Source organism: Mesocricetus auratus, unplaced genomic scaffold (genome assembly GCF_017639785.1).
Source record: "Mesocricetus auratus isolate SY011 unplaced genomic scaffold, BCM_Maur_2.0 Super-Scaffold_15014, whole genome shotgun sequence".
NCBI classification, from domain to species: domain Eukaryota; kingdom Metazoa; phylum Chordata; class Mammalia; order Rodentia; family Cricetidae; genus Mesocricetus; species Mesocricetus auratus.
This window is the reverse complement of record NW_024429186.1, coordinates 10,768,120-10,791,919: the sequence shown is the minus strand read 5'-3', so window position 1 is coordinate 10,791,919 and position 23,800 is coordinate 10,768,120. Positions and strand designations below refer to the sequence as shown.

General features: G+C 45.4%; 1 protein-coding gene across 7 annotated transcripts in view; it reads left to right on the top strand.

Moving 5' to 3' along the window:
- Window positions 1–23,800, top strand: part of Evl (Enah/Vasp-like) — a 139,169-nt gene that overhangs the window by 86,986 nt on the left and 28,383 nt on the right. For all 7 annotated transcript variants that reach the window (XM_040742507.1, XM_040742505.1, XM_040742506.1 and 4 more), the window contains exon 3: window positions 10,569–10,746. In XM_040742507.1, coding sequence (XP_040598441.1) covers window positions 10,569–10,746 — 178 coding nt within the window. The remainder of the gene's footprint in view (window positions 1–10,568; window positions 10,747–23,800) is intronic.

The following is a 23,800-nucleotide window of genomic DNA, read 5'->3' as shown; positions in this document are numbered from 1 at the left end:
AATACTCAGGAGACAGAGATGGGGATCCCCCAGGCAAGCTGGCTAGCCAGACAGCAAGAACCTGCAAGCTCCAGGTCCAGCCAGAGACACTGCCTCAATAAATAAGGCATGGATGATGACCATGTATGGTGGTGTACACCGTGCTTTCTAGCACTCGGGAGGCAAAGGCAGGCTAATCTATATGAGTTTGAGATTGGCCTGGCCTATACAGTGAGTGCTAGACCAGTCAAAGTTCATTGTGAGACCCTGTCTAAAAGAAATTTTTGTTTAAGTAGAACACAATTAAGGAAAGTTACTCGACATCAAACTCAGGCCCCTACACTTACATGCAAATAAGCATACATACTTGCACACCCAACATTCAAACAGAATGAAAGGCAAAGAAAAATATAATATATAAATGTTTTTGTCTCATTCTGTGCTTAACTGTCCCTTTATAATTTGCTATTGAGATTGGGTTATAGCCCCCAAACGTGACTTTGAAGAGAATACCAATATGATAGGAGGATGGTATCATCTCTTCCTAGCATACAGCCTGGACAAATCAGCTGAGGCAGTTAGTGAATTTTCCTGGTAAATAACTGGGCAGGTACAAGTAATGTCCCCTGTCATACATGTCCCACACAGCCAAGGCAAAGCAGTCACTGTGGGTAAGCACATTACATTAGACTACTTTGCCTGGTGCTATTCCTGCATTATAGAGGATATCCCTAAGTGATTGCTCTTTTTTTTTTTTCAAATCTGGAACTGTTCTTTACCATTAAGTTTCTTTCTTTGCAAAAGACCTTTAGATCATTTTTACTCAGAAGCCCCAAAACCATGTTAGACAGTATTTGGTGTTCTTCCTCAAAAAAAAAAAAAAGAAAAGAAAAACAGGAAAGACACTCCCATGTACTCCTACACTCCCCAAAATAAACCATGCATACAGTGTGATTATGAGCTCCTATGTGGAAAGTGCAACATTTTAAAATAAGCTTATCCTTCGAAAGTACCTTAATCAGTCCGGCCGAATCCTGGGGAATTATCTTTAAAATAAACCTAACTAGAAAAGGTTGAAAGTGAAGGATTAGAAAACTGTAAATCTTATAAACCATAATAAGCTGGTAGTCAGATATGACAGGCAATTCCAAAGAAAGACTGACCTTTTAAATAAGAGACCCCATCAGAAGAGAAGTCACAGCAGCCCTAAATTTGAATGCATCTAATAATGTATGTTCTAAATATATAAGCAGAAATGGACCAATCTAAAGGTTTCAGGAAATAGACTAATTGCAAAGCCTGCTTGCAGATTCTAGTCATGCCTCCAAGTAGCACACTGATGAAACAGATAGAAATGAGTGAAAACAAAAAATTTTTAGCATTATTCACCAGCTTGACCTGATTTATGTTGTGGAAACTATAGCTAACAGTGCTGCAGTATTATAGGTGCCTTAGTTGGGGGTTTTATTACTATGAAGAGACACCATAACCACAGCAAACTCTTAATAAGGAAAACATTTCATTGGGGCTTAGTCCAGAGGTTTAGTCCCTTATTGTTACGGTGGGAAGCATGGGGGCACACAGGACAACATGGTGCTGGAGAAGGAGCTGAGATTTCTACATCTGGATCGACTGGCAGCAGGAAGAGAGAGTGACCCTGGGCCTGGCTTGAGCTTCTGAAACCTCAAAGCCCACCTCCAATGACACACTTCTCCAACAAGGCCACACCTATCCCAACAAAGCCACACCTTCAATAATACCACTCCCTATGAATCTGTGAGGGTCATTTCCATTCCAACCACAACAAGGTAAGTACCACCTTAGCCCTTATGCTAGACTATGGAGCACACCAAAATGAAAAAGGATCAAAATCATTCCTGAGTGTATTCTTTAAAACTTTCTATTATTATTTGGTCTGTATTTGGTGTGTAGTATACATAGTGGGAGACTGTCGGTAGGTGAATGTCACGGCTCTTGCAAAAGTCAGAGGATAGCTAGGATCGGCTCACTACTTCCACTTTTACATAAGCTCTGAGCATTGCAAGACTTGCATAGCAGCACCTTTACCTGCTGAGCCATCTCATCAGCCCCTAGAGCATAGTCTTGGACCACAGAGGAATCAAACCAGAATCAGTGACAGGAAGATAACTAATAAAGCCTCCATATTTGTTTTTGTTGTGCAGTCAGCTAGTGTGCAGTAGTTATGAAAAGTAGTACATTACTAACCGAGTCGTGGACAGACAAGAAACGGAAATGTTAGATAATCATTTGTACTGCTCAGTGGTGAAGTACTGAGTTGCTTAAACAACACACAGGAGAAATTTTGTGTTGTACATGTATATATTACAAAAAAAGGATGATTAAAATTGGTGGTCTATGCTTTTTACCTCAGGAAGCTAGGGAAATAGTTAAATCCAACACACGGAGGAGAAGGAAAACCATATTTTTTTTTTAAACTAACTGGGTCTGGAGAGAGGACTCAGATGTTAGTGTTTGTTGCTCATGCAGAGAACCCAAGTTCTGTTCCCAGCACCCACATCAGGCGACTCACAACCAGCTTCAAGGAGTTCAACACCCTCCTCTGACTTCCTATACACGTGTGGCATTCACACACACAGTAAATACATAAGAATATTTTAAATGAAAATTTAAAATCCCTACCAATATAAAGTGGATGAATGATGGAGGAAAGTAAAATATCTTGATTCTTTGAAGTGAAAATGTTGGTTCCTTAAAAATAAAACTAATAAACTCATAATAAGAGTAGTCAAGGGATTTTTTAAAAGAAAAATACATATTGTTAATATCATAAATCAAAAGGGTAATATTCCTATCACTCTATAAACATTAAAAATCACTATGCTGGGAAATTAGCCAGCTTAGATGAGTAGGCAGATGCCTCAACCTGCCAAAGTGAACATGAGAGTAATACAAAAACTAAATAATTATATACAGTAAAACACTAACATATAATTCCAAGTATAACCTTCCCATGAAGGAAACTTCAGGCACATGTGACCACCGCAGTGAACTCTTCCATGCATTTGAGGAAGAACAGTACTAGTTATACATAGCACCCAGAGGTGAGAAAATGGATCCTGCATGGCCTATTATTATGATGAGAGCATTACAAAACAGAAAACCACAAGCCAAAGAATTAATGACTTGAGCCAAAGAAATATTTTTAAACTCCTTACAAGTGATATGATTTATTATAGGAATATAAAATTCACAGAACAAGGGGAAACTGTTTAAATTGGAAAAGGCATTTAGTAAAATTCAGTATCCCTTCATGACAAAAATTAAGAGGACACTGAGAATGATAATTTGGGAAATTGTATCTATGGACAACAAAACCTCTACTCACTACGCTTGCCCCACACTCCAGGAGAACAAGAGAAGGAAGAGGGACAATGAGCTTGTCTTTCATCCCGGATGACCTAGTAGTATAGAGAAGCATCAGCAAGATGGCTCAGCAGGTAAAGTTGTTTGCTGCCAGGCCTGGTGACCTGAGTTCAGTCCTCAGAACCCACGTGGAGGGAGGAAAAATCAGATCCCACTGGTCCCCTCACCTCCATGCTCATGCCACGGCACACACATGAGCACACATAATGCACACAAATGAATACAATAAACAGTTTTAAATAGTGAAGAGAGTCTGAATTGCCTGAAAAACTATTATGGTACTATAATTACTGTAAAATGTATGAATATATTGTTGTGCTAATGAGTTTGGCAAACACCTGTGTTAATATATTAGCGGTAAATAACTATAAAATGAAACTGTTTCAAATGATATTTGGAAGCTCATCAGAAAATTTGAAAGACTTTGGAACCAGTCTCGCTGCAGCCACATACCTTCTGTACAATGGAAGCTGCGAAGATGGCCAAGAGGACACATGCAGCCTAGTTGCTAGGAAACTGCCCATGTTCATGGACAGAGGCCCTGGTGTCATTAGACGTCACTTCTTCACAATCTCACCTACTTAAAATTATAGTGGGTGTTTCATAGAAACTAGTAGTTTGCTTCTGAGATTCGTGTGAAAATGTATAGGATCTAAAAGCTGAGATCATCTTGAAGAACCAAGATGGGGGCTTGCACTGTCATATTTCAGTTCTTACTCTAAAGCTGCAGTAATTAAGGCAGGGAGATACTGGCATTAGGATCAGCTAACAGATTCATAAATTAAGGAAAGGCTAGGTCAAACCACACATAAGTGGTCCCTTGGTTTATGAAATCAAGGCATCTTTATGTTCAGCAAGGAAAAGATGTTCTTTTCAATAAATAACCCCAGAGCAGTCCATGAAAAACATGCTTATATCAAACCTCAGAACTATTTCAGCCTAAGCACTAAAAGCAAACAGTAACTGGGCACTCAGGAGGCTGAGGTGGGAGGACTGCTTCACACTAGGAATTCAGGGTTAGCCTAGGCAATGTAGCAAGGCCAGGGCTAGCCTAGGCAATGTAGCAAGGACCCATCTTAAAAGAAACATGGGAGAGGGGCTCAGAAACCAAAAAAACTTTGAGAAGAAAGTACAGGAAATTCTTCTCATGACTTTAGGGAAAACGGGTTCTTGACCAGACATTAAGAAGCAGTGACTAGGTGCTGGAGAGTTGGCTTAGTGGTTAAGAGCACTTGCTGCTGTTGCAGAGGACCGAGGTTCAGTTCCCAGCATCCTCATGGTGGCTCACAACTATCTGTAAGTCAAGTTTCAGAGCATATGATACCCTCTTCTGACCTCCACTAGCAATACAGATTCACATGGTACACAGATATGCATGCAAGGAAAACACACTAAGTAAAATCTGGAAAAAACTGGGAAAGAAAAGCATTAGCTATAGAGGACAGATTATGATTGAAAGTCCTGAACACCGAGGAGTCTCCTTAAAATGCACGACAGCCTGGGAAAGAATCCTTTCTCCCCACCCCCCCTATAAAAAATACATAGCAGGGCAATTCAATCAGGAAGGATCCATGCAAAGCTGAAAATTCGCCTTTAAAGTGTAAAATAACTTTAACAAGAACTTCCCAAAAGAGCAGTAGACAGAAGTGAGGAGCTGATAGTGGCGGCAAATGCTCGAGGAAGGCTCAGGCATTGTCTCTGGGGAAACACCGTGGAAACTACCTTGGGTGGCACTCAACTCAAGGCACCATTCAGAAGCCAAACAATCCTGACTGTTTCTGGCCAAGTGGATCTCTCATGTGTAGCTCAGTAGAGTGGAAATTGGTACCATCTCCCTCAGAAACTTGCTGACCAAGGCTACTAAAACTGAATGCACAAAGACCATACTCTTCTCTCCTGGGTAAAGGCCCAAAGAAGCAAGAACTTGTATCTACTAAAAATAAAAACATTTGAGCCAGGCATGGTGGCTCACGCCTTTAATTCCAGCACTGGCCAGGCAGAGGCAGGTAGATCTCTGTGAGTTCAAGGCCAGCCTGGTCTACAGAGTGAGCTCCAGGACAGCCAAGGCTTTTACACAGAGAAACCCTGTCTCAACCTTTTCCCCCAAAATATTCAGAGAGCAAAATAGCCAAGGGCTAGAAACCAACTCAGCTGCTCATCATCAAGAGCATGGGGAAGTTATCTGCAGTTAGAATGGGTTGTGTAGCCCCCAGTGCTGGTGCACGCCTGTAATTTCACAGCTGGAAAGGAAAGGAAGAGGTTCATAAGTTTGAACTTCATGCTACATGGCAAGTTTCAGATCCACCTGGGCTAATGTAGCAAGACCCTGTCTAGGCACGGGGGCAGGGAGACAAATGGATGAATTTCACAGGCATTATGTTAAGTGGAAGGAGCCAGAAATAAGACTGTGTGCCTTATTAATCCATTTCTAGTTTAAGAATTGTCAAGAGTTACTGATGGTGATAAAAAGCTAGAATGTATTCCGCTTCTGGCAGACGCATCTAAGGATCAGTAGCTGACTACAGCCTGCTCCTAAAGACTGTGAGCCCTAGACTTGCTGTGGATGTAAACCAGTTTAGCTATGTGGACACCCCGTCTCTTCAACAGAGCCTGCCAACCAGCTGCTCCTGATAGACACCCTGTTGCCTGAATTCCCTTTGTGCTTTTGACTAGCATTTCAACCTTCTTGGGTCCCCTAACTGCATCCCAAAGTCAGCAGGAAGTAGCATGGGAAAGAATACATCGCCCTTTTCCCTGGTTGAGATGCTAAATCAAAAGAAAACTACCGTACATAGAGGACAGTATGACAACAGATACAAATGTCACTCCCTCAAAAAACAGCTCGGGGTCTTTCTCCAGCCATCCACCATGGTGGATGGGTGAAGGGCCCGAGCTAGAGGGTTTAGCTCGTTAAATAACTTAAATAAAAGACTCTTTGCTTTTGCATCAGAAAAAAAAAGCTAGAATGTAGTTATCTCTGTTTAGAAAAGGGGTGTCAGAAGAAAGGTGTTGTTAGTTTTCAGGCATCTGTGCTGCCCAGCCCTTGGGGTTCTGACAAGATACACCTTCAGCTGCAGCCACTAAGAGCACCACCTGGGTATATTCACTGTGTCCACTTTTAAAAGGGCCCTGCCCATCTCCCACCTTTCCTTTTTCTCTTTGTCTGTTCCTCTCTCTCTTTTCCTCAGCCTCTCTGCCTCTCCTCCTCTCTCTCTGCCTCTCTTCTGCCACTTCTGTCTCCAGAGGCCAGTCTCCCCTCTTCCCCCTTTTCCATTCGCTAACCTCAATTTAAAAAACCCTTCACATGATCTCTGTCACATGGCATCGTTCTATCTCGCACAGCATTGATTCCCTGATTGGCCAAGGCTCTCCTGGAGCTTCCTCCTGCCTGCAGGAGTTTGAGTTGTGTCAGGACCCTGAACCCGATCCACACACAACATGTTGGTCACTTCTTCCAGATGGCTGGGCCCTTCCATCCAGCACAGGCATGATTGGTGAGCCTCTTCCCCTTTCCCACGTCTGGCTGTTTTCCACGAGTGAGGACTCCTCTCTCAAGCATGGTCTCTTGCCTTTTGGCCTCCTTAGGCCCTGGCACCAGGCAGTCACAGCTCTCTGGGGCCCAGAGCCTTGGCCCCTCCCTTTGCATGACAACTCACTGGGTGACCTGTGCCTTCCTCATTTCTCAGACCCTCAAGTTCCTTCAGGGTTTGCCCTTTGGCCCCGCTCCTTGACTGACGAATCACTGAGTAGCTTGTGGCCTTGCCACTCAATCCTCGCTTGAGAAGAGCCTTTGGATCTTGTTCTGCCTCACTCTGGGGAATGAGCCTACCAAACCCAGCACTTTATATCCTGATATTTTATGGGACCTTTCCAACATTCTGCCACAGAGCCTGGACAGTGAAGTGAAACAGCCAGCTACTCCAGGACGTGGCCAGCACCCCAGTTCTCCCAGGTCCCCCAAAGATGAGCAGTGCCCCCCAGATAGGCAGGAAGTGGTCTCAAGAACATGGCGTCCTCAACCCCACCTAACGTGCTACCCCTTTTTAACTCCTCACCTTTTTATAATAAAAAGGGAGGAATGTTAGCATTCAGACATCTGTGCTGGCCTATCCTTGGGGTTCTGACCGGATACGCCCTCGCTGCAGCCACCTGTACATACTCACTGTGTTTCTTTTTAAAGGGTCCTGCCCACCTCCCATCCTTCTTTTTCTCCCTCTCTTTGTTTCTCTTTCTCTCTCTCTTTTCTTCTCTCTCCTCTTCTGCTGCTCCTGTCTCCAGAGGCTAGTCTTCTCCCTCCCCCCTTTTCCATCCTATTCCCCCAATTAAAAAAAAGAGCCCTCTCTCTACATAAGCTCTGTCCCACTGTGTCTTTCTCTCTTGTGCTGCTTTTTAAAATAACAACTGTCCCATCCCAAAGTGGCTACACAGTGATAGGAACACCCAGCTGTGTCCTCTGACTTACTCCAAGTAGAACGAGCAAAGGAATTGAGCTTCCAGGTGAGCACTAAGATTTTAACTGCCAGCAGTAAAGCCTGCCTGGCAGTTGGTGACTATCAGGCTTCCCTCTGTCTCTGACCAAGTGACATATTAGCAGTGCATCATCTGCTCATACATTCAAGGCACACTTTGTGGGACTCTCCTTTATAAGAGGGTGATTTAGAAGTTGTGAAAATATATTTTAAAATGTTGGTATCTCTCTGGTAGTTTGACTTATGGGAGTATTTACCTTCACATGACTATTAGGTGATGTATTTTTCATGCTGTTGTCTTTACTTTGCATTTGATGGAATCTACCCACAGTCGATCAGCTAAAAAGGAATAAACAAGATTCAGTGTACAGTGCTTTGACTCATAATTTTCTGCTCACTCCTTATACCAAGAATCGCCATGTCTTCAAAGTAGTTGTAGACTGTTGAGGTGTTTGTAGACAGTAACTGGGGGCCTTAGGCTCCAGGGGTAGCAACACCAGAAATCCCAGACCCAAGAGCTGCAGGAGACACTCAACGCTGACTTCGTAAGAGAGATGTACCCTCCATTACAGTGCCACTGCACCTTGCCAGTATAAGGTCTTTAGACCCTGTAGAGCCATAATCAATCCAGGAGGATCCATTGGTGGTGTCCAGGCCACAGGAAATCAGAGAGCAATATTAGTTCCTTTTGTTGGCAGTGAGCTGCAGCACAGACTCCCCTCTGCAGACTTCCAGCTCTCCCGTTAGTTTACTGTGTAACTTTGTACAAGTCACTTGTTTTCCCTGGCCCTGCCTTCCCAACCATAAAGAGAATTAATTCCTAAGGTCCCTGTGAGTTCTTTTCAGTGATTGAGCCAGCCGCGTTCCTTCTGTGGCTGGGAAGAGTATTATTTTCCTCCTGATGAGTCCCCTCTGAGAAAGTAGCCAGCCTTCTCACCTCTTAGACCTGGAAGTCTCACGCCCCACCCTCAAAATCTCCCCAGGCAGTCTGGATTTGTTGTCTCTCAACCAGCCTCAGTATGATGCTGCTTCCAGGCCTCTCCTTCACAACTTTCTCTCTTAGCTGGCTCTGGTTTCTTAATGTCCATCAAAAGTATGGAAGGAAAATTGAACACAGAACATCTGCTATGATGGGACAGAATGGAATAGGTTCTTAGCTCCCTGATTCTGTGCATGACTCCAGCCTCTAACCTAGTAGTTCTTAACCTTCCAAACGCTGTGACACTTTAATACAGTTCCTCATGTTGTGATGACCCCAACCATAAAATTTATCATTGTTATTTCATAACTGTGATTTTACTACTGTTATGAATCATGATGTAAGTATCTGTTTTCTGGTATCTTATGTGACCCCTGTGTAAGGGTTGTTTTGACAACCCCCCTTAAGGGTCATGACCCACAGGTTGAGAACCATTCCTGTAACCTTAAGAGCCATACTCACTTGGCAGTTCATCTCATATATATATATATATATATATATATGCTCCACAAAAGCTTGAGCCTTTTTTCAATAGCGTAAAAATAAATTAGTCAACCTCCAACTCAGGTCTTCCACTTATCAGTACACATGTGTAAGTCTGTTCCTACTCAGGAACCTCGTGTGTGTGTGTGTGTGTGTGTGTGTGTGTGTGTGTGTGTGTGTAAATGCCCACCTGTTTCTATGTAGCAAGTAAGGCGTGAAATGATTCTATATCTTCTCCTGACTTAGTGTACCCATCTCTCTTGCTCACTTCATTATAGATGGACCTAAGTCTGCCTTGAATGTGAGGGAGAACTAGGATGATGCTATTCCAGATATTGTCCAGAATTGCTGTTCTCTGGCTTTTCCAGATCCAGGAGCACAGCAATGTGACAAGTTAAGGAGAGCAACAAACCATTACTGTATTCTTCCCACTTTACAGGCAGGACGGCTTAGCTGGGGGATCACATAGCAGAGTGATGGCTGCAGCCTGGGGTGTCGTCAGGCCACCACTGACTTCATGGAGCACCACTTACTAAATAGCCTGAAATCATTCTCTTTCAGTGTCTAGAAGAGCAAACATGTAGTGGCCAGCAGACCTGCTGTTGAGCCTCTGCCAGTTAGGCCCCCTGAATGTCTGCCTTCTCTGTCTCTTTCCCTGCCTGGCTTGGCATTGCACCTGACAGCTGTGATGTCTTTTGGTTGATTAATAACAAGAATAGAAATGAGGTTGTGTCCGTATGATATAATTTCTACAAGTCATCCTTGAAAACAGAACCTATGTTTTATGAAATCTGAACACTATGGTGAGGGCTGTGGGAAATTAAGACCAAACTGTAGACCTACTGTTATCCTTAAGGAACTTCATATCTAGAAGACATGGAAATCTTTCAGAACCCCCCCCCCAAGGTCAGGAGGAGAGGGCAGCATTGGTGCCTCCATCTTACTGTTGGAGAAACTGAGCCTCAGAAAACAGCATCAATGCCCTAAGTGGCAGAGCCAAGAGACAGGATCTGAACCAGAACCCAACCAGGGAATCAGACCTCCAGCCAAGACCTAGAAAAGTGAAATAACTTTTCCAACTGCTCGGTCATGGTCTGAAGTGCCTGATCACCCTTTCCCTTCTGTGAACCTCATCCCCCACCCCACCCCCAGCCCTGTGGTTAGAAGGATACACTATCCTTGCCTCATGACAACTCCCTCCAGCTCACTTACATTTTATTTATTTACACGCATTTCTCTCTTTTCTCCTCCAGGTTGTGATCAATTATTCAATCGTGAAAGGGCTGAAGTACAATCAGGCAACACCCACCTTCCACCAGTGGCGAGATGCCCGTCAGGTCTATGGCTTAAACTTTGCAAGTAAGGAAGAGGCAACCACTTTCTCCAATGCGATGCTCTTTGCCCTGAACATCATGAATTCCCAAGAAGGAGGTAAGCAGGGCCTTGTCCTTACTGGGTGCCGAGACTCTCTTGTTCTGGCTGTCCACGCCCTGGCTGTCTAGCATCCTGACATTGCTGCTACTTTTACTGACATGATAGAGAGCCTCAAAGGCCTGTAGCTTGACCTGAGGTTCGCAGGAATGACTAAGAATAAGGAAGAGGGAATGATGTGCTCTGTGTGACATGCAGGTTTGTACTAATGTGTTCCTGAAGCCCTCTGTAAGACGTGTTTTATGTTGGCCATCCTATTCCTATGTTCCAGAACACATATCTGACAAGAAACTGGTTAGACAGAATAGCTAATAAGTGAATGGAGCCCTATCCTTGAGGCATGTTAGAAACTAGAGTTCACAGATTCACAAAGAGCTAACTTCAGTGTTCTACAGTGAGTACTGGAGTAAAGTATGTGCAGAGTACTTGGAGACTGCAAAAGGAAACAAGTCACTGTCCATCTGGGCTGTAAGGGAGGCCCTGACAGCAGTGGTGGCGTGTGAGCTCAGAGGAGCAAGGATTGCAGTGAGCAGGGCGTGTTGAGGGAGCTGCTGGTGCAGAGTGGAAGTGGGAGAGCTTGCACAATGCGGTGTGCCTGGGCCCGGGGGCAGGAGCGCAGCAGCTAGATGAAGCTGGAAGCGCAGCAGGTTGGACCCTGTAAGCTGAACCAGCAAAAGCACAGAGCAGAGCACCCAGTGCTGTGTCTTTCAGCCGCTGTGAGGCAGGGCCTGAACCTTCCCAGCCAGGGTGGATTGCTGGCCTTGGATGTGGCCCTGTAGTTGTCAGGCATCTCAGCCTTGGGGGAACACAGTGGTTATGGACCAGGCTTGGAGCCACTCCTCTTGGCTTGAGCTCTGGTTTGCTGCATTCCAGTCAAGAAACTGTTGAGCAACTTACTGAAGGTTCCTGGGCCTCAGCATCCCTGTCTACAAATGCAGACATGCGGAGTTGTTTTTACATTTAAATGAGATAGATGATTGTCACCTGTAACAATGTACAGCACACTTGATGAGGGTGTAGGTAACTGTTTATTGTAGAAATTACTTAAAAGAGAGATCGGGCAACCAAGGTGAGTCAGCAGCTTTCCGCCCCAGAACGGGAAGCTGAAAAGAAAGTGTGTGTCTCTCCTAAATCGTCTTTTATTACCTCTCCTTACACACCTATAGCCATACCCAAAGTGGGCATGGCTAGTGGCACAGTCCTAAAGTCTCTTCCTACAGTCATCTCTTTTTTTTTTTTTTTTTCTTTTTTCTTTTTGGTTTTTCGAGACAGGGTTTCTCTGTGGCTTTGGAGGCTGTCCTGGAACTAGCTCTGTAGACCAGGCTGGCCTCGAACTCACAGAGATCCGCCTGCCTCTGCCTCCCGAGTGCTGGGATTAAAGGCGTGCACCACCAATGCCCGGCCAGTCATCTCTTGATATTAGCATGTATATTATGTCACTGCTGCTGCTACTGCCTGCTGCCACCACTACCAAAACTCAGAAGTAAGGAGACAGGTGCCCATTCTGCTAGAGAGAGTGGCATTTAAACATATACTGAGCCTGACATATCAATACTTTGGACCCAGCTTAAACATCTCATGAGTTTTTGTGAGATGATAAAACCATATGGAGTGAGGTTCTGTGAGTTCTGTGTGAGTTCTCTCTTGCTGGGTTAAGAAACCATCACCAAAGCAGCTTATAGAAGAAAGAGTTTATATAGGCTTATTCTTTCAGAGGGTTAGAGTCCATGGCCATCATGAGGAGTGGGCAGGGGGAGCATGGCACTAGAAGATTGTCACAGGGCAGCTAGAGAGGTTACTAGGAATGGCATTGGCTCAGAGAGGAATTAACTGCCCAGAAATCCCATAACCACTGCTGAAACTCAACGCTGGGACCAAGTTGTTGGCATAGTTGTGTTTTCTGGGTGCTAAAAAGCAAACATATGTGCCTCAAATGATTTCTTTTATTCACTTCTTTCCACAGAGGAATGTACTGGCCTGTTTTTGTTTTATCTTGTTTAGTTTTATTGGTTTTTAAAGACAGAGTCCTCTATAGCCAAAGATGACCTTAAACCCTTGATCCCCCTGCCTTAGTTTCTGAAATACTAGAATTAAAAATAAGCGCTGTCTTGCCCAGCTTTGTTTTAGTGTTTTGAGGACAAGGTTTTTCTGTGTAGCCTAGGCTTGCCTCCGACTTGCAATCTCCCTATCTAATTTTCCTGAGTGGTAGGATTGCAGACATACACCTCTGCACCTGGCCTGAAAACCACTATTAACTCAGGCTTCTTCACATTATTCCAGAAGAGGACAAAGTACAGTATACATATTTGGTTTTCCAAGACAGGGTTTCTCTGTGTAGGTTTGGAGGCTGTCCTGGAACTAGCTGTTGTAGACCAGTCTGGTCTTGAACTCACAGAGATCCGCCTGCCTCTGCCTCCTGAGTGCTGGGATTAAAGGAATCCACCACCACACTTGGCTCTCAGCTTTTCTTTAATTCCTTTTCACAAATTGGAAATTTACCTGGATGGAATCTTGCCCTGAGGTCACCACTCCCTTTATTCCTTTTCTTTAATCTGTATATCTTCTTGAACACAGGATTTAGCTCCATTCCACCTCCTAGTGCTCTTTTTATCTTCAAATTGTATATTCTGTATTTTTCCTTTCTCAGCCTGCTTTTTCATTATAAATCTTTCTAAGCATGTGTAGTAGTAACCATATGACAGAGTCTATATTAGGATGTTTTGAAATTTCCTCTGTCAATGGAATTAATCCAAATCTCTTCACTTTAGCCTGAGGCAGACTTTTCAGACAATGGCAAAAAACAGCCACATTCTTCACCAAAATACCACAAGACCAGTCTCTAGACCACATACTAACATTCTTCTCCTCTGAAACCTCTTGGTCCAGGCCCCCACAGTTCAAATCACTCTCAGCACCACTGTCTTCCATGTTCCTACTAGGATGGCCATTAGGCAGCATTTAAAGTGTTCATCTGCTTTTCTAATCCGCAGCCCCAAGGTCCATAGTCCTTCCAACAAAAGTGTGGTCAGACCTGTCACAGCAGTACCCCACTCCTGGTACCAGCTTCTGTCCTTGTTAGGATTCTATTGCTGTGAAGAGTCACCATGGCCACAGCAACTCTTATAAAGGAGAAATATTTAATTGGGGTGGCTTGCATTTTCAGTGGTTTAGTCCATTATCATGGTGTGAAATGGTAATATGCAGGCAGACATGGTACTGGAAAAGGAACTAGGAGTTCTTCCATCTAGATCTGAAGGCAACAGGAAGTTGTCTGAGACACTGGGCATATCTTGAGCACAGGAGACCTCAAAGCCCACCCTCACAGTGACATACTTCCTCCAACAAGGCCTCGTCTACTCCAACATAGGCACACCTCCTAATAGTATGACTCCCTATGAGCTTACGGAATTCAGTTAATTCACTTGATTCAGTAGGAAGCATCCAGCATTCAGAGTCCTGTGTGTCAGAAGGCAGAGTTCCAACCCGGCCCCCCTGCTGTTCTGCAGAGCTCAGGGTTCTAACCCAGCCCCCCTGCTGCACTGCAGAGCTCAGGGTTCTAACCCAGCCCCCCTGCTGCACTACAGAGTTCAGGGTTCTAACCCAGCCCACCTGCTGCACTACAGAGTTCAGGGTTCTAACCCAGCTTCCCTGCTGCACTACAGAGTTCAGGATTCTAACCCAGCTTCCCTGCTGCACTGCAGAGTTCAGGGTTCTAACCCAGCTTCCCTGCTGCACTACAGAGTTCAGGGTTCTATCCCAGCTCCCCTGCTGCACTGCAGAGTTCAGGGTTCTAACCCAGCTTCCCTGCTGCACTGCAGAGTTCAGGGTTCTATCCCAGCTCCCCTGCTGCACTGCAGAGTTCAGGGTTCTAACCCAGCTTCCCTGCTGCACTACAGAGTTCAGAGTTCTAACCTAGCTCCCCTGCTGCACTGCAGAGTTCAGGGTTCTATCCCAGCTTCCCTGCTGCACTGCAGAGTTCAGTGTTTTGTTTCTTTGTCTTCACTGCTGTTCTAGACTCTGAAATGGCAGGGTTGGTGTGGATAGACTATTCCACAAGGAAGGCGTAGAAACAGACAGGTATTTAGTGATGTAGTGGACAGGTTGTGCCTGCCAAGCTTATTGCAGCATGTAGGTCAAACCCACACATGAGGAACAGCTTCAAGCCAGGGTGGTGGTAGTGTGCACCATTAATTCTAGCCCTCAGGAGACAGAGGCAGGTGGATGTCTATGAGTTTGAGGCTAGTCGGGTTTACAGAGCAAGTTCTAGGACAGCCAGGGCTTCACCTGTTTTATCAAATACATTAAGGTAGAAAACAGATTTTTAATTTTCTGAGCCAGAACTTTGTTTTAAGAAAAAAAGTACTATTTTTAAAACAGGTCTAAAATGTACTAAATTTTCTAGGAATATAACTGTGGCGTGTATCAAAAGGAAACTGCTTGATTCTGTTTGTAACTTTACTGACAGTTGTTTTCTGTTTTGGAAAACCCTATCTCTAGCATTGTAGCTGTCACCCAGATGACTTTCCTGAAATCCATCTGTGGCAGCTATGTTTCCTCAGAGTCTGTGGGCACGTGCAAACAGTTCCCTGATTCTGTCTCCTGCTGTAGGTGTGTCTGACCTTTTCATGTGCAGTGGATGCTTTGTCATAGATCGCTTCTCTGCCTCCCTTTACAAAACACTTAAGTCACTACCCAGATTTTTCTCATCTATGTAGAGCAGTTGTATAATCCCTGAATTGCATTTCAGGGTAATACAGGAGACATTTCAAAATGATGATTATAAAGAGCAGCTTTGATTCTGAGAGGCTGGGGGACTGCTTGGCATGGAAGCTATGTAAAATCAGACTATCTCCTTGTTCCATATCTGTGGTTCCACTTTACTGTCACTTAGCAGTGCCCCATCACACAGTGGGAAAAACTGAGTCTCAAAGAGAGGAAATGTGGTGAGCACTTGATTCCCGACCACTTACTGACTTGACTCTATAAAGGAAACAGAGTGAGAAAGAACATTGCTTTCCATTAATCCTGAAACAGCAAGTGTGGTGGTTTGAAATAAAATGGCCTCCAAAGGAAGTGGTACTACTAGGAGGTGTGGCTTTGTTGGAGTACATGTGGTCTTGTTGGAGGAAGTGTGTCACTGTGGAGGTGGGCTTTGAGGTCTCATATGCTCAAGCTACGTCCAGTGTCTCAGACAGCTTCCTGTTGCCTTCTAATGAAGATATAGCCAGCACCATGTCTGCCTGCATGCCGCCATACTCCCAGCCACCATGTTCCCTGCCACGATAATGGACTAACCCTCTGAAACTGTAAGTGCCACCTCCATTAAATGTTTTCCTTTACTAGAGTTGCCGTGGTCATGGTGTCTCTTCTCAGCAATAGAAACCCTACCTAAGGCAGCGGCTATCAGAAGAAAAGAGCATGACTCAAATTTCTGTTTTGCTGCTTGGGCCCTGAGCATGCTTGCTGCAACTACAGATGGTCATAATGCCATGCACCAGTGGTAATTATGTGACCTGACTGTTGTGTAAGATGCCTTTGTGCCAGGAGATGACCTTAAGGGCTATTCCCCCATCTAAGCCACTCTGTCCGCACATCCAGCATTGTCTCAGACCACTTTAGTTCTCTCATGCTCACCAAAGACATCTTATAATAATTTATTCCAGGAGAGCAGGGCCGGGATGAAGCCTGAAGCAGGACACCTAGGTGATGGGACTTTGCCCCCTTCCCCCTCGAAACTTCAGCTGACATTTCCAAAGGCAGATGTCCAGCCTCAGGTGGGGTCTGCTGAGTTGGAACTGGGGAAACCTGTGTCGTGAAGCCAAGTTTGTTACCAGTGGCCAGGGTCTGGGCCAGGTGTTTCCAGGTTCTTGGCCTCTTATTTAACTGAAAATCGGGGCCTCCCAGATCTGCAAAAATTAACAAGATAACTTACCTGGAGCAAAGCCATTGTGCATAACACTGTCAAGACTGATAGAGTGTAAAAGGACATTCAGGGACCCCAGTTATTGTTTGAGGCTTCCTCTTACGGGTTTCAAGCAAAGGAGGAACTGTACTAAGGGGTGTTGTTTGGGTGGTTCCGTTTTGATTGATTAGGTCATAAAATTGCCATAAGATAGTAAATAGGGGATTCATCCTAAAAGTTTACTCAGACAAATTTGCTTTTTGCAGTCAAAAACCAGTTCAGGCCAGATCGGCTCTTCTGTTCTTCCTACCTACCTACTTAGATACATTAGGAATACACTTGTATAGAATCTCTAAGTTTGCTAACTGCACATGGCAGAGAGGGAGGACATGCAGTCTGATGCCATGCAGGTAGGGATCTAAGTTTTTAGGACATTGTTCAGATGTGTGCATAGTACATACAAGTGAAAGAGCTGGCTCGCCACTGCATTACTACAAGAGCGGGGTGCATAAGCCAAAACCAAAAAGGTCACAGGCCGCTAAAGTGTCCTGTGTTTTCCTGCCTCAAGTTTACATTTTGTAGGTGTTCTCCTATTATGCCAGGCAGTCTGGGTCTGAAATGCCCTGTTTTCCTGGAATCTGGGATCAGAGTGGGGCTTTGGAAATCAGGCAGGTGCAGGGCATCTTTTCCCTTTGGCTTTTGTCTAATGAAGATCACCTTGACCTTCTCAGTAGATATAGCGCAGAGCCCGCAACACTTCTGAGAGGCAGGCAGACTACCATATCCGAACTTAGACCTCTTCCTTTTGGTATACTGAGAAGACTCTTGTCCCCATGTGCCTGCAGCAACAGTGTGAAACTGAGTTCACAGGGGAGCAGTCCTGCTGTTGCTGACAGGCCATCTGACCTTGGGCAAGACTTGAGCCTCAGTTTCCCATCTTAAATGTGATACCTACCAGAAATGAGATCATAGAGGTGAAAAATACTAGCAGCAGATTTAAAGACAGGTTGGGCAGAATAGCCTGAACCTGAAGTTAGGGGTTATCCAGAGATGTGTCCAAGCTCACTGTGGAAGGAGATGGCTCCTTTAAAAGCAGGAACCCGATACCAGAAACTGCAGCCTGGGAAAGCCCCGGATGTTAGATCTGGTTTAGAAAGGGGCAGGAGGCAGAGCAGGAAGATATCCAGTCAAAGGCACGGTTGCAGGTTTGGGGTTGGAGCCAGAGGATTTCAGACTGGTCGTCTGAGGAATGCCAGGGCCAGCACACTACCCCAGGGCCTCACATTTAAATAGCAAAAATAGTTCTGCTTCATTGATAGCATGTAGTGGGATTCTGAATAAAGAAAGGAGAGAGATCTCTCAGCTTAGTGGAAATTCACATTGGGCCACTTGAAGTGATGTAAAGTGATCTCTCAGAACATAATGGTGTGCCCTTTTCACATATGGCTTGATGTAATAGTATCATGACTATTAAGATCTGACCATCCTGGGGCTGATAACATGTTTTCCCAGATTCTGCCCTCACACCATCCCCACCCCTGTGTGACATCCTCATTTGGTGCCCAACGACAGAATATCTGTCCAGACATTTGTAAGCGGAAATAGTCTGTTTCCTCACAGTGACGCCGGGAGAAACCCCAGTCTCAGCTTCTTGAAGTCAGCTCCAGTTTTGCTTCCCACAAACGTTTTTTTTTCCTTTTTGCTAGAAATTATTAAACTTTTCCCCATATAAATAGAATTCCTGAACTGATTTTCATCTCCCTGGCTGTGGGGCTGTTGGTAGCTGTGGGTATGTCTTCCTCCAGGTGTGCCATTTGGGCTTAGTAGAGAGAGCCAAGGTCACACACCCACCCAGGCTTTGTTCCCGGCTTCTGCCTCATCCCGACTGCCCTGCCCCCTAGTGGTCACACTGTAGAAGTTGGACCTTTGCGCTTGTCCAGCTGTGTGGCTACATGAAGCAGGGTCTTTGTAACATTGTCTGTGCCAACAATAGTACATGTTGCCACACTGTGCTCCCGCTGCACTTTCCTACCTCTGGCCCCTCCTCCCTCCCTCCTTGCCTGACACACTCAGAATCCCATAGTTCCTCACTCTCCCCAGCGTGCCCCATGGTGCTGTATTTTTTGCTTCTATCCTGACAGTGGCACAGTCAGGTTTGGAAATATTAAAGTGGTCCTTTTTATCCCTACAATCTCAAAATTATTCATGCAGTGACTTACCAGAGATGGTGGCAAACACCTTTAATCCCAGCGCTTGGGAGGCTGAGACAGGTTGATCTCCGAGTTCGAGGCCAGCCAGGGCTACACAGGGAAAGTATGTTTCAAAAAACCAAAAATAAACAAACAAACAAAAATACAGTATGATATCTGGGGGTAGGTGCCCTCAGTGTATCCTGACCAGGCTTGGGGAGCAAGCCAGGACCAGGGGGTGTGGCAAATCTAGAGTTCATTTACCAACCCCTCGTCCTTAGTTTAGCTTCAGGTTGCCTTAGACCATGTTTGGGGGATAATGTGTGCTGGCCTGTGGCCCAGGAGAACTCTGCTGTCTCATGGTCTCCTACCAAGTCCCTCAGCCACATAAATGTGCTGTCCCTCTCCTGAAGTGCAAGGACAGACCTGACAAGTTAGCCTTCACTTCACCTTGCAGACGAGGCCAAATGCATCTGGCCTGATCGCAGTGCTTCTTAAGCCCCTGATCTCCCCCGCCCTCCACAGTTCTCTCTGCCTTTGACTTCATGCCTTGGCCTCGCGGTCTCCTGCTGGGGACCTGGTTTTTGCATTGCTCTATCTGAGACGCCATCCCAGATACTGGGAGAACCTTGACCCTTTCTTTAGCTGTGAACACACAGCTGCCATCACATTGGCCGGAATTCCTGGTTGTCTGGGGTAGGCCATGAACTCCTTTGGAGCAATTCTGTGTTTATCTGCATCCTAACGAGACTGGCATGCAGTGTTTGTGGTATCCGCATGGGAGAGCGAATGAGCAAGTCCCGCATGTGTCCCTGGGCCCCTCTGTGAGCCTTGCATACATACTCCATCTCCCCTGCCTCTCTATCCTCTTCTGAAGACCACGATGAAGCTTCTGAGTCACCTGTGAAACTGGGCTCAAGGTGAGGGGTGCTATCTGTGATTGAGGGACATGGTCAATGGAATTGTCTCACACAGAAATCGCACCCGTCACCTTGGCCTGCTGAGCACCACCCCAAACCAAGAAGCCCACCATCCCACCATCCTGGTGAAGGACCTGTGACCGTGACCTTGAGGGAGGGGTGTGTGTGTGTGTGTGTGTGCGCTGGAAAAGGAGCCTTTGGATGTGGACCTGGACAGTATGCAGGTCTCTGTGAGCACCGTTGCCAGCGGAGTAACAATCCTTGGGAGATAAGAAAGTAGTTTGGTCCAGCATGACTAAGTAGCTGGTGTTGGTTCAAACTGCAGGACTCTGACCCTGAGTAGTTTAGTTTGGGCATATTTAAGCACAGCACAATTTGATGTAAACTTTCCTGGCAATAATTAACTCAGTCCCATATACACAATAAAGCTTAAGGTGTGACTACATCAAAACCTTCCATAAACATGGGTTCTGAGATTGACTACATGTGACACCTTCCATAATGCTAGGTTCTATAGATTGAGAAGCTCATGAAAAATGTCTCGGGGAGGATCGGTGTGGTCTCTGCCACACAGGCATCGAAAAGGTTATCAGACTATTAACCATGTCTGCTCCCAGCCTTCCAGTTGGATAAACAAGTTATGCACCCCTCCCTTTGAAGGGATGACCCTGTGAGTTTAGTGTTCCTATTTCCCCTAGTGCTGAACTGTGAACACAAAGACTTCCATACCTCCCATAGGCGAGATCTATTCTCCAGTCCTTGTGCAAGTCACTTAGCCTTTCCAAGACTAGTTTTCCATCTGTGAAATGGGTTGTCACACCTACCTCACAGGGGTGTCGAGAGGGCAGCATGAGACATTGTACAAGCTCTTGTCACCTGAAAATCACAAGGGGAGCTTGAAATTCCTCTCCTTACAAAGCAGGAGTGCCTATAAGTGGCCACTCGGGTGACAGTGCCCATAGTGCTCTGGGGCACACAGGGAGATGGGACGTAGTCTTTGCAGGTGACTTGGGAGTTTACATCAAGGTCTGGGGAAAGGCTGTGCTTGGAAAGTGTGCAGCACTGTCCATATTCAGTTTGTGTTGCTCTTGGAGCCTTGGCCCCATTGGATCTTACATTGCTGGTGTGACACCCCTGGGACTGACATAAGCTCCCTACAGAAAGGAAAAAGCCTCCCTTTCCACACTGCCATTATACATTCTCCTAGCCTCGCTGTGTCCTCCTGGTATCTCCTGGACCCTATAAGAATGCGGAGGCAAAGGTTTACAGCATTCCTTGATTTGCTGAAAGCTACACTAGTGAGAGAGACTTCAATTTTCAGTCCAGGTCTCTGCCCATCAGACTGTCTCCCAAAGAGACTCTGCTTGTCTGGTAGCTAACACAGTGTCTAATGAAACACACCTTGATTAGGGGCTAGTTATGAACACTCACTCAGCCCATCTTTATGGGCAGAGACTCATAAGTGGAGAATTCATTTTTGTTCTTTTTCTTTTTCTTTCATAGCACATACAATCTCTTTCCTACAGAATAGCTCCATACCTGGTGTGGTAATACACACCTGTAATCCTAGCACTTGGGAGACTGAGCAGGAGGATTGTTCGAGTTTAACGCCAGCTTGGACTACATAATGAATCCTTGTCTCAAATGAAAAAAAAACACAACAATAATTTCATAAGTAGCTTTTTGCCAACTTCAATTCTAGTCTGAGAAGAGCCAACTCAAATACAGTAGTAAATAGCCATCCCCAGGGCTCAGAAAGCCAAGTCCTGAATTGAGATGCATCCTTCCCTTTCTAGAATAGACAGGGTATGTGATTATGAGGCCTGTGCCCACCTGCTTGTCTGCATCTCACCTTCATCCATCTATCCATCCATTCAAAACAAGTAGGTTTTTATGGCACCCACCAGGTCAATTTGACTACCCCTGCATGTAGCCCACTTGAGTCTCTTTTACACACAGCAAGCAGATCTTTCCAGTTCTAGGTATAACCTGATCACTGCTTCTTCATTCAGGGCTCTCAGGGCCATCAGTCATAACTCAGAATGAAGTCCAAGTCTTTACAGGGTCTGCATGTTCTGGTTCTGACTGCTTTTCTGAATCCCCTCTCCTTACTCCAGCTTGTGTTTATCTAAGTGCATTGCTGTCCTACCATTCCCCACAAATGCAAGGACTGGATCGGGATCTACACACTGAGTGTGTCGTTAAGGTCACAGTTACTCCCTCACTTCACTGGAGACTGCCCAGTCAAAGAGTGAGCCTATTATAACACATTACCACAGCTCTCTCATTCGCTATATTTTTCTTCATGTGTGTTGTATCTTACTTCCTGCCTTGTCTTTTGATTATAAGCTGGACAGAAGTCTGTGCAGCAGTTTGTGTCTGTGCCTGGTTCACTAACATCTACCAAGTGTCAGTGAATGAATGAGTAGCCTGTGAATTATCAAGTTTCCATTCTGGGATTTGTAGCTTTCCATAACAAAAGGAATTAGGCATGGTCCCACACTCACCAAGCTCACCACCAGGCAGAGAAGGGAGACTCATGGATGTATGCCATCATGTGCTGTGACGGAAGGAAACCGGCGGCTTATGGGACTCTAGAGCAGAGGCCTGGGATGCAGGCAAAGGAAATGGAGGAGGTTCCTTGGTCGGGCGGGCATGTTAAGTTTTTCTGTCACAGTGGTAAAGTCCTCACGGAGCTTAAAGAAGAATGGATGTTGGACTCAGCTTGGTTTCAGAAGTCTCAGTTCTGTAATAAGGCACGTGGTGGTGGAACAGTATGGAGGAGAGGATACTCACCTCATGGAGTGAGGAAGCAGGAAGAGACGGGACAGGGTTCCAAAGACAAGATGTACCCTGCAGAGCCACACCACTGACACACATCCTCAAACTAGGCCCCACATCCTTGTAGCCCATTGCTCTGACCTTGTCAGTTGATTTACCTGCTAATGAGTTTTGCACTTTCCTTAACCTGCTACCTATCAGTAGCACTGCCATACCTTCAACACATGAGGACACTTCAAAACTACACCTTAACACCATTCCTGCTGTGAATTGATAGAAGTTTGCCAGATACACAGTTGTCCAAGTAGGCTAGAAAGTTGGCTCAGGGGTTAAGAGCACTGGTTGCTCTTCCAGAGGACCCAGGTTTGATTCCCAGCCCCCACATAGGGACTCACAACCATCTGTAACGTTAGTCCCAAGGGATCCAGAGCCCTTTTCTGGCCTTCCTGGTACTTGGTACACAGACATAAATGCAGGAAAACATTCATATGCATGAAATAAAAATAAAACTTTCAAAAAAACCCATAGATATCTTTGCTGATGGTACAGTACACACCTGCAATCCTGCCTCTTGACTCAGGAGCTCAGAACCCATGAGGCCAAAGCAAGATGATGAGTTCATGACCAACCCAGCTACATGGCAAGACCTCGTCTTTAAAAAGTCGTATGTTGCCGGGTGTTGGTGGCACATGCCTTTAATCCCAACACTTGGGAGGCAGAAGCAGGTGGATCTCTGTGAGTTTGAGGCCAACCTGGTCTACAGAGCAAGTTCCGGAACATCCTCCAAAGCAATATAGAGGAAACCCTGTCTCGAAAAAAACCAAAAAAAAAAAAAGATTGTCATATGTACTTGGCATGTCTTCATGCTGCTCCAGGGAATCACAGAGAAACAGGTATCACTATGAGGAGCAACTCCAGGGATCTCATACATCAGATAGAGAAGGGAAGAGTTCCACAAACTTAGCTGCCTGATCCAAGTAGTGTCACTGGTGAGAAGAGGTTTCGAGAAGTTAGGTCAGGAGTTTAAGGCCTCAGATCCCAGACTGGGTGTTTCCCATGAGCACTGTGGAATCTTTACAATTCCCTGTCCAAGGAATGCTGAGCAAGAACTATACCTTCTGAACTTCAACCTGTGAACACAGGTGTAAGGAGGTAAGTGAGAAGAGGCCAGTGAGAGGCTGACGGGAGTCCTCAAGTGTCAAGGAAATATAAGTGTACACTTGATGTGGGGAGACTATTTATTGTGGGAAGGTACTTACAAG